Below are 12,021 nucleotides of genomic sequence, written 5' to 3'. Positions count from 1 at the left end.
GGTCTTTGTTTTGTTCCGCGGAAATGTTGGATCTGACAACAGTGTAAAATTGCCCTCTGCTTCCATGTTGAGAGGAGGGGAATACTTCCCTTTTCTAGTGAATAATATTAATTAGAACTTGAATTATCTTCCGAAACGGTTTCCTACAGGCACATAAAACCTTTCGAACTTGATAAGTGTAAAGTGTAAAGTACATTTGGTATAATATTCATGGAACTCTGTTGAAAGCAGAAAATATCATGAGGACGGGCAAAATTCGAACACTGAAGAACATAATTAAAACAAAGAAATAGGATGCCAAACCATATTCTCCCCAAATTTTTCAGACTGAAATCCTCTTATAACGCACGATTTCGCCCCCTGACACTGATACGAAAAGACAAGTGCTGTTAAAACGCATACACATGACCCTTCCGGGACTCAACCCGGGGTCTTCGAGCCGATGGTATTATATCGCCGCAGACCGCTCGGCTTAGTATGAAGATGTACGTTGTACGATCACGAATAGATCACGACAATATAAGAAAATGTTTAAAAAAGTCACCATCATTAATCGAAAATGGCCACCCAAATATAATCACTAGCTAATCTGGGTGTACCGTCATGAGTATGTTACACAAACGGGGCGAACACCATATAGGGGCACAGACCCCGCGGGTATGGGGACAGATTTGTAAAATGGGGTGTAGAATGTCCCCCAAGCATTCTTTCCTCCGATGTGTCGTTCAGCTTCCAGTACTATGGCATTTTAAATAGAGCTTATTGTGCAGTAACCTATAAAATTTCAATTAAATACTTTTATTAAAAACTAACTCTATGGCCTATGGAACCCTCAATGCCATGTTCACTTGTTCACTTGTTAACAATGCCATGTTCAATGCCGTGAGGTTCAATGCCATGTTCACAGAAGCTCTTCACTGACTTCTATCCTTAGCTAACTGCATCCAGTTTCTACTTTGTATTCCAATCTTTGCGAGATCCATTTTAATATTGTCGTCCCATCTACGCCTAGGTCTTCCTAATGGTCGTTTTCCGATTGGTCTTCCAGTCAAGACTTTGAAAGCGTTTCTACTTTCTTCCATTCTAGATACATGACCCGCCCACCTAAGCCTCCTAGACTTGACGACCCTAGCAATTAGGTAAACCGTATAAATTATGTAGTTCCTCGTTATGAAGTTTCCGCCATTCCCCATTCCCGTTCCTCTTGGGTCCAAATATTCGTCTCAGGATCTTTTTCTCAAATACTTTCAGTCTAAGTTCTTCCCTCAGAGTAAGCGACTATGTTTCGCAACCATACAGAACAACAGGCATGATTATCGTTTTGTATATTTTAAGCTTCAGATTCCTCGACAGAATTCGCGATGACAAGAGATTTTGAGCCGAATAGTAACACGAATTCCCTGCTTTTAGTCGACATTTAATTTCTTCGCGAATATGATTTTCCTCTGTTAATACTGATCCTACTTTTATTACTCAATAAAATAATTTTGTTCCAAGCTATTTCTTTTTATTTATTTATTTTGTTAATAATTGCAACAAATCTAAACATGCTAAATTGGAAAGTAGTTTTTGGATTGGTCTGGGTTAACACTCCAAAAACCTAAAGGCTGGAGTATATGAAATCAAAGTATATACCTAGGTATATCTTTCTGGAATATATGAAATCAAGTGTCTGTCTTCGATGTACCTATGAGCAATTTACTGTATATTCGTGTATTGAAACTCGTGAAATACATTTCAATGTTTCAGAATGTTAAAAAAAAATCAGGGTCGAGAAGAATCATACAATTAACCGCAGAGAAATATTATCTTGTTAACTATTTGTTCTTGCCTTGTGAGCTTTTTTGAAATTATTTTTAAGACCTTTAGGCAACTTTGGCTCACGCTAAATGGATGATGATGGGAAAATTAGTAGAATGAAGAAAATGGTAGGATACGAGGCAACTTCTAGAAAACAAACACACTCTTTTTTTAACCACAAAGCTTACACGGCACTAACCGAGATCGAACCGACTACCACACGCACCAGAGTTGAATGCTTCACGTTGTACTTTTTTTTTAGCTACCATGACATTTCTTGTCTTGTGTGTTCTGGGTAATAACTTTGTTGTATCTTGATACGCATGGTGCAGTCTGCTATATTTTACTTTCGTTCGTATGATATGCCACAATATTTTACGAGACAAGACGAGACAAAACGAGACGAGGCGAGACAGAACCCTTCGAGACGAGGCACGAGACGAGACGAGCATATCTTCTTGAGACGTGACACGAGACGAGACATGCTTTGCATGAGACGAGACGAGACAGCCTGAAGTCTCGTCTCGTGGCACCACTAGAAATGAGTATATAGCGTGGGCATTTGTTTGAGACCGATACGACGTCATTGTGAAGGCTTTGCCATTTTGCTATAATAGGGCAGTGTACTGTTGCAGAATGTATGCTCGTTGTGAAAATGTTTGATAAGAACGGTGATATTACATGGCTACTGAGAGTTCTTACTTAGTGTTTGGAATGTATTTAAAACACTGACATTTCTCGGGATATGATACACTGATAATTCCAATGAATTTCCACAGCAGACTATCAATTCTTTTCTTTAGTTTAACGTCCCACGATTATGGTTCGAGCTAAAGGAGACAGTGATGATGGTGATAAGCGAAATGGTGAAATGAAGAATGTGTGAGGAAACTGAGAACCTCGAGAAAAACAACACATACGATGTTTCTTCACCACAAGGGCCCGACCTGAGTCGAACCAAAGACCTGACCCACCAGAGGTGAACACTACGACTAAACCATCGTTACTTTGAATATAAGAATCTATATCGAGAAGAAAAACAAGTTTCCGATATCATCTGCAAGAAGTGAAGGGATATGTAAGTACCCTAGTTAATGGAATACTATATACAAGCAGTTTCCTGTGTCTACTCGTGCATTTTACATCAATTGAAATTTCCCTCTTTCCATGCGCCAGACTGTAATCCACTGCTACTCATTAAGCAAGTTATTGTCAACTTTCATAACCTATTCTTGGTTGTACTTTCCATTCGAACTACGTCGATAAAATACAAAGTAAGGTATCCTCGAGTTGAGTTGATTTTGAGTTTAACGACCCTTTCAGCACAGAAGTTCTATGAGACGGGACCTACTGATTATCGTGGAATCCGAACCACATGAGCTCCCGCCGGGAATCGAATCCGGGTCCTCCACGCCAAAGGCGCGTATGCTAACCGCTTAACCACGAAGGAGCTCAGACATCCTCGATTTACGTAAAACGCGACATACTTCAATTCGCAGTCAGCTCGTGAAATTACAGTTACTAGCGCGTATACTCCTGTTTGAGCCTTTGACATTCATATCAGTATGCAACGACATATAGTACTGGGGCGAAAAAGTTAGTGTTGTCTGGTTTCTCAGAGAGATAATTCTCTGAGAAACCAGACAACACTAACTTTTTTTACTGGTGCTGTGGGAAATTTGTCTTGTGGAAACGTGACTTCTTGACACGAATTGCTATTATTGTGAAATGGACTTCACGTGACTGTTGCGTCAATTTCTGTATTTTGTTTATTATGGTATAAGATTCGATGTGAAACATGTGAAACGTAAATGGTTTCATACTCAGAAATCGGCGAAAATGTGGGAAAAGCAAATGATTTCATACTCAGAAATCGGCGAAAATGTCGGAAAAGTAAATGATTTCATACTTCAAAATCGGCAAAAATATAGTTAGTGCACTCTTGTTTCAGACACCTCAAATAATGGTAAATTGAAAGTAATTATTATTATTTGTTTCCCTACTCTTCGTGAATATGAAATAAAAGAACAAACCATTTCATATATAGGTTGTTTTTGGCTGCCGTTCGTGTGAAGTTATGCCTGTTTCCTTAAGGATTCAGTACGAAAATGCAGTTCCGTATTATTTCAGACAGCTTATACATAAAAGAACCTACCTATATACTCCTCACACTTGTATAGTTTATATGCGAGTAAATACTGCTGTATGGTATTTAATTTTGAAAATAATACTATGTATTACTTTACAACAGGATATCCAAGGACAGACATATCCCTGTCCTCAAGAGAAACTCCAGAGAATTTTTTGGGAGGATCCCCAAAGTCTCTTCTACAAGACTGAATGTCCCGGAACCCGTGAGACGTGCATGTGGGTATGTTGTGATATTTGAACTTGAAGGATCTATCTGAGGAGGTTTAGTATTATTTTGGGGCTTCATTCTGTATCAATCTTCGTAAAATTTATGGAGCGCAACGCTGGCGAGTTTGTGAAAATCAATTGCGGAGCAACTTCAGGCTGCAAACATAATTTGCGTATCAATACAAAATAGGCAAGATGATCGTATACTCAAAAATTATGACATTAACGTAACTGCGCAAAATCAATACGTGATGTGAATTTTGATTTGAGTTGACGCAAACCTTTATGGAATAAGGCCCTTGAACAACATTTTCTTGTTTTACACTCTTGATACTTACTTGAAGCCTACTTACGAGGGAAGGGCGCGATGTCACTCAGAGATAATTGTACCAAATTTGGTGTAGAAGTAAGTAATGGGAATAGAAAAGAATGTGGAAACATTCGTTTCGCAGGCGTTCGGAATCACAAATAATGGGCTCTACAGATCAGGAGAAATATGGCCTGTCAATCAGATGTTAATGGGACGGAACCTTTGCTTGCTGTTGCGACCAATGCAGAAGAAATTAAATAAAGTAGAATGAAATCAGAAAAGATGAGCTGAACAGAAAATGCGCCAATGTTCGCCCTCAGTCCCACCAAGCGAATGCCGGGATACTGCCATCAACTACCTTTGCAAAGAGGAATTGAAATATTTTTTTTAAAAAAAAAGGCTTATCTGTTTCAGATTGAACGTGTGTTGTTTTTCTTAGCATATTTATTTTTAATACAGTTATGTATGTCTATTATATTTTTTGATGCTTCTGTTTACAACTGTTTCATTATGCCAAAAAACAGTGTATAACTCATTGTAATCTATATTAAGGTTTCCTACGGTATTTTCTAAACTTGTTGAAACCAATTTGGAAGCTAACTTTACGAACATGGCATGTGTGTAGACAGTGAAGATGTTTCGTCTCATGTGTACTAGGCAACAGAAATGAAACGCTCATGTTCATTTTCTGTTCACACTCTTAAATGCAGTGTTTGTGAAATATGCGTGAGTTATATTTGGAGTCTTGAACGCAGTTGTTACAAGATTGTTTCTGTCCAATACATTTTGCTGCTTTCTAGTGGTGAATAGACCAAATTCAAACAATTTTTCTTATCCTTTGCGTTAACATAGTTGTGTTAATGAACAGTCTTGTATGTACTCAAAAGGTTATTTTTGTTATGGCCGTCCACAGTCGTTATTATTTTAAACATCAATAATCCCGAAATATATATATATATTTAAATTCTCCTCACAAACACACAATATTTTAATTTTGGTGGGCGCCACGTCGGAATATCAAACACCCGTACAAATGAAATCAGTTAATATTGGTGGGTTCGAACATTTAATACTTGCGTACTGACAGCGTATTATAGTGGAGAAATACAGCACCTTCATTTCGACCCCTTCCCTAGAAAACTTCTAGCAACGCCCATGATTAATTTCTGTATATATTTTCTTTCTTTTTAATATAATTTCATTAAGCTAACTAATGATGCATACCCAATTGTTAACGGCAAGGGCAGGGTAGTTGATAGTTATAGTATCCCGGCATTCGTCTGTTGGGATTGAAAGCGTACATTGGCGTATTTTCTGTTCAGCTCATCTTTTCTGTTTTCATTCTACTTTATTTAACTTCTCTTGGATTGGCCGCAACAGCGAGCAAAGGCTCCGTCCCATCAATATCTGAGTGACAGGCCATAGTTCTTCAGAACTGTAGGGCCCATTATTTCTGATTCCGAACGCCTGCGAAACGAATGCTTCCACATTCTTTTCTATTCCCATTACATACTCCTATACCAAATTTGGTACAATCAGGGCCGCCCACAGGGGGGATGTATGCCGCAAGCTGCGCCATTGAGAAAAATTTTGGGGGGGATTTTACTCTACTTTCGAACTAGCAATTTTACTGTCGGAATAGCATTAAAACACGATTTTGAGAAGCTAATTTTCAAAAATTGTCCGGGGTGAACCCCCGTACCCCCTGCTTCGATACTCAATGAATGAAGTACCGCGCAAGTAGCCGTATGAAACGAAAGGTTGGTTCGTTTTAAGAGAGAAGGGCCGCCCACAGGGGGGATGTATGCCGCAAGCTGCGCCATTGAGAAAAATTTTGGGGGGGATTTTACTCTACTTTCGAACTAGCAATTTTACTGTCGGAATAGCATTAGAACACGATTTTGAGAAGCTAATTTTCAAAAATTGTCCGGGGTGAACCCCCGTACCCCCTGCTTCGATACTCAATGAATGAAGTACCGCGCAAGTAGCCGTATGAAAGGAAAGGTTGGTTCGTTTTAAGAGAGAAGGGCCGCCCACAGGAGGGATGAATGGCGCAAGTTGTGCCATCGAGAAAAAAATTGGGGGGAATAAAAAAATTGGGGAAGAATTTTACTCTAATGTCGAATAAGTAACTTTGCTGTCGTCAGAATAACATTGGAACACGATGCGATTTTTTTTTAAATCTCGAGAATGAATCCCCCTACCCCCTGCTTAGAAACTCTATGAATGAAGTACTGCGCAAGTTGCTATATGAAAGAATGGCGCCAAGTTCTGGTGAACTTGGCGCCTATTTTTGTGATTTCAATTCTTTTTAAGGCCACTCGTACTTGGCTCTTTTACAGGAATGTTTTTTGTTGGATATCACTTCTTTTTGTAGGCTAATTTCGAGGATAACATTTTCTTTTGGTATCAAACTCAATAACTTGTAACTTGAGTCTTACTTTTCATGTATATACAAGGGAATTATATCAATATTTTGTAAAGAAAAACATAATACTACTAATTGTAAAAAAAGAATACCTGTGCCATACACACTGTGTAGAAGTTTTTATACCCTTCAATATCCTTATAGAACATATTTAGTATTGTACATTACCAAGACTACTAATAAAAGTAATGCCATTTTTATAATTACTACTGCCCCTACTGCTACTACAAGCATTCTATAATACTACTACAGGAAATAAAAACAACAAAAATAATTACTAGTACTATAAAAACTACTGCTACACTGGGCAATTGTTTTAGAGGACTCGAGTTTTGAGGAGGGAAGAGATTATTAGTTTTGGGGGGAAGTGCGCCATCAGCTTTGGGGGGGATGGGCACCCCTGGGTACAATTATCTCTATGTGACATTGTGTCCTTCCCTCGTTAGTGTTTTCTTAACATTAAGTAAGTTTATACACCTAAGTCTATTTACAATTAAAAGTTTCTTTGAATCGTCTATTTTGAAGGGTTAAAGTATTTTGAGGTTCAACAAATTTCGGAGGACTTTTTTCGTGTATATATTTCCGGTGTTACGATGAATTCTGTCAGTTTTCATTTCCAAGAGCTAAACATGTTCACATATTCGAATACACTTATATTGGTACTCCATAAAGACTACTCCAAACTTCAGATAAGTTTGCCAAGATTCTATCTTAGTAAATTCTAATATTTATTGTTTATTAAAATCAAATAAATAAATAAAATCTGAGGCTTCGGGTGTATCTCACCTAAAATCTGTAACACAACCGAATAAGGTAATTCGTTCGATAAAGTTGATATCTATAACACAACTGAGTGAGGTAACTGGTTGGTTAACATTTTTAGGTCAATAGGAGTTTATAAATAAAATAATTAATCTTGGTATTCTTTAGAAACATGTATACCACTTCACAAGCTCTGGTTAATTTCTATTTCTTTGGCCTATGTGAAGGCAAGATGGCACGAATTTAATCACTGAAATTATTCCAATAAAACAAATATACCTGCAAACTTGTTCTTCAATCCATCTTGTCAACTATCAAACACCCGACTCCCAGAGCAAAACCTCTCAAATCTCAAGATACCTTCTTTCTTGAGATAACTGACTGCTTTGTATCTACATAATACAGTGGGGTTCAGCTAATCCAAACTAATTGGGACCAGGCCCGTATCCAGGGGGGTCTAGGGGGGGCCTAAATTTTGGCTGCCCCCCCCCCTAAAATTTTCACGGTAGGCTTGCAAATGAACTATAATATGGTAATATGGTTGGATCGGCCCCCCTAACTTGAGCCGCCCCTCCCCTAAATTTTTGGGCTGGCTACGGGCCTGATTGGGACCGAACCCTGATTGTTCAGATTACGTGATTGTTCAGATTAGCCGGAATAACAGTAAAATCGCAGTTTGAAGTGGGTGAACGGGTCTAGTGTGTTGTAATACACAGCTTATACGATTTGACTTACTGTATTTCTACTCATACTATACCTTTAAGTTTCAATATTGTACAGTATGTACTATATTATATTTCAAGCTTTGTGTAATTGTTGTAATGTGGCTTAAGGCCTAATTACAGGTATTTAAAAAAATGTATTTAACGAAAGTTTACTTTGTTTTCTACGAAAACATGCACCCATTTTCGTCCTTTTAGTTATGAATGTCCTAAAACTGAGTATTTCCGCCACAAAAAATTCCCCCGAACCTGTTCGGATTGCCGGAAGTCCCCTGTAATTACTTGAGCACTTATTAAATGTCCCACATTGTATTTTTCTGTATAGGAACACTTCTTATATTATAGTGTAATGGCGACGTTTCTGTTTTATTTCTTTAGCCAAAGCATACTATGTGTAGCTTCAATCATTATACACTCTTAAATAAATAAATTTACAATTAATTATGAACTTATTTTGGACACTTACTACCATTCTGGAAGGGATGAATTTACTCCACCTAACGTATTCCAAAATAGCTTTCGTGAAAGCTATAGATCTTCGCCATATCCCAATAACTCAAGATTCATGCATGTGAATTTAAGTTGAAATCAATCAAGGGTAACAAGATGAATTAACCCTATCCTTAAAGAATAGCTTTACCCCAAAATTGTCCTATTTTGTTTACATTTGGAATGTCTTTCCTTTTAGATTTCCGAATGAAATTTGCTGTTTTAGTCCAACGAAGCCTAAAAGCATTGATCAAGAAGAACTCTATTAATTCATACCCTAACTATAAGGGGATGTTTCGATGTAACATTCGTTAAAAGAATTCTTACTGTCATAAATTTATGACTAAACATTTTCTGAAGTTAGTTTAAAATAATGAAGTAGTGAATTCCAACCCTAGTTTTCATTCATTTCTCATAATCACCGTCTCCTTTAGCCTAACCGGCATAACCGTGGGACGTAAAACTGACAGATTTCATTTTTCATTTTTTTAAACGTAAACATTTCTTCCTTACTTTATTGTGTACGCTATCACTGATTATCATTATTACTTTAGTATTAAAAGTACTGTTTCTTATTTAGGCCTAATGCTCGTGTTCAATTTATCAATTAGATCATGACAGCTTATATCAAGGATGTTATAAAATAGAGGATCTGCCCTTACAACAAAATCTTGAAGCCATGCGTCACAGTTTCGCCACCCCTACTCTGCCCACTCAGTCCAATAAGATCGCAAAGTTTTGAGCCAACAATCATGGCGGAAACGAAAGTAGCCAATCAGAAGATGGCGGAAACGAGAGTAGCCAATCAGATTGCCGATGCTCCGTTGTTTTTTGGCTTCATTGATTTAATAGGATGAAGATACATATGGGCAGATCCTCTATTTTATAACATCCTTGGCTTATATTGACGGTTTTAACTTCTTCTTCCTTTACTACTATCAGTGTTAAAGGGGTGCCTCCGACTTAAGAATAGTCTTAGTAGGCTGTAAGTGGTAATTATATTAGGTATTCTTTACTGATTGTTTCCACGAATTTCCAATTTTCTTTTGGTGAAGAAATATTTCGGGTAGACATCTTCATCAGAACATCTTCATTGGAACAAAATTATTTTCTTCAACAGAGTTGGATTTAACAAGATTAAAAAAGAAAATAAATAAATAACTAATCTTATATCTTTAACAAAAGTATCCTTTCTTCTTGATTTGAAATAAGTTAGCTGGAGAAAGTGCGATACCAAAAAAGTATTCTGTACTATGTGATGATTTCTTTTCTTGTCCAATTATTTATATAATCTCTCGGCTTATGGGAATGATTTGCAACTGTTTCCAAGCAAAAGTATCCTGCATTAGGTTTGGTATTTTGTTTCTACCGTGCTATTGCGATTGAAAAATGTCGATCTTTAATATAGAAATAGCTTTGATAAGGAATTTTTATGTAACTTTGTTTTCCGTCTTTGCTTTCTTTTCTTTTTTTTTTTTTTTCAGCTGTGTCAACTTCAGAGACAAAATAATATATTATTGGTATTTTAGAAACGGATATGAATAGTATGAATGAATAAGATAGTACGAAAGGGCTTGTTTTTAAATCAATGCAAACAGTGTTTCTTCCAGCCAAGTTTTTTTGGGGGGCACTGCCCCCCCCCCGGAGCTCTGAGAGTGCTTCCCTAGAGGAGACCAAAATAATTCGGTATAATATAATAATAAATACAATAGTATCAGCAGTGCCCCCCCCCCCCCCGGAACTGATTCTGAAAGAAACACTGAATGCAAATGACGTTACGCAACCACAGAATCAGAAAATACTCCTGTTTTGTATCATTAGAAAGGGTTAATATGAAGCTTCGATACTTGTAGGGTCGGATCTAGGATTTTCTGAGGCGGGGGCGCACCAATAACTACCAGTACATTTGAATTGGATTGGAATTTTTAAAATGCCATTAGGCATCTGTAGTGCGAATGAGGAAATATCCTGGTAATGCTAAGTGTCTGTTCTCGGTGAGCCCTTTTCTTTCAATGTTTAGAAAATTAACTTAAACTATCGATTTTGCAAAACTTCATTTTGTTTTAAACCCAAACGGAAACATGACAGCAGCAATTTTCGGAAAGTGTTGCTATTTTCACTGCTAGCTTCTCACATTAGGTAGTGTACAGTTACAACGAAGGAGGAGTGCATCTGCACCTTTGCACCCCCCCCTAAATCCGGCTCTGGATACTTGTGATGGCACTTACCTATCGTCCTAATCGGAACTTTATCCAAAAGACTAATCAAATCTGTGACGTAGTTAACTTCTCTTACAACAATCATTTCGTTATCCTTTATAGAGATACCATAGGATTCAAATATTCTTCGGAGAAACCGCTTCCATCGAATCTGGAGAAAGAAGAGAACTTACAGTAAGGTGTAAATTAAGAACAAAAACAAGAGCTTAAATTACGTCTCAAATTATTAGTAACATTAATGCATGTCCAAAAGTGACGAGGAGATTGCGGACATCCAAATAAGTAAAAATGTTCCTATAAACATGGGTCCGATGCCGCTTCGTTTCCGAGGTACAGAGTGTTCAAATGCTGAGTCCCTCCAATGGAAATGAAAATGAAATGAAATCTTTGAGTTTTACGTCCCACGGTTATGCCGGCTAGGCTAATGGAGACGGTGATGATGAGAAATGAATGAAATGGTGGAATGAAGAAAGTGGAAGGAAACGGGAGAACCCCGAGAAAACCCACGAGCACGGTCCACCATAAAGTACACACGGCGCGAGCTGGGATCGAACCAAGGACCCCAAGCACCGGAGGTGAACGCTTTACCACTGAGACACCACGCATTCTCCCTCTAATGGCTCACTATGGGAAAGTGAATGGAAATGTTCAATATTGCAGGAATAATACAATCAAGTGGAATTGTGCCAGTGCAAATACATTTATACTAACATAGAGAACGAAACTGATCAACAGGTTATTGGCTTGTCAGTGTCGCCAAGCTGGTACAAAATGTTACGTTTTCAAATAGCACTAGACGTCCATACGTTAGCATATGTTTGCTGACATCAAAATGTTCCAAAATATGGAGAGATTGCGCTTCGTTTTCGAAAGACAAGCCGTCCAAATGTGAAGGCAATTAACGGCCCACAATAGGAAACAACGATTCATAGA

The 12,021-nt window shown here is 37.8% G+C and overlaps 1 protein-coding gene across 1 annotated transcript in view; it reads right to left on the bottom strand.

Annotated features, from left to right (window-relative positions):
* LOC145671462 (endothelin-converting enzyme 1-like) overlaps window positions 1-12,021 on the bottom strand; it is a 71,677-nt gene that overhangs the window by 6,915 nt on the left and 52,741 nt on the right. The window contains exon 7 of the mRNA XM_081740653.1: window positions 11,098-11,239. Within this exon, the coding sequence (XP_081596779.1) occupies window positions 11,098-11,239 (142 nt within the window). The remainder of the gene's footprint in view (window positions 1-11,097; window positions 11,240-12,021) is intronic.

Source organism: Thermobia domestica, chromosome 15 (assembly GCF_964235325.1).
Source record: "Thermobia domestica chromosome 15, izTheDome1.hap1.1, whole genome shotgun sequence".
NCBI classification, from domain to species: domain Eukaryota; kingdom Metazoa; phylum Arthropoda; class Insecta; order Zygentoma; family Lepismatidae; genus Thermobia; species Thermobia domestica.
The sequence above is the reverse complement of the archived record's forward strand: the minus strand, read 5'-3'. Positions and strand labels throughout refer to the sequence as shown.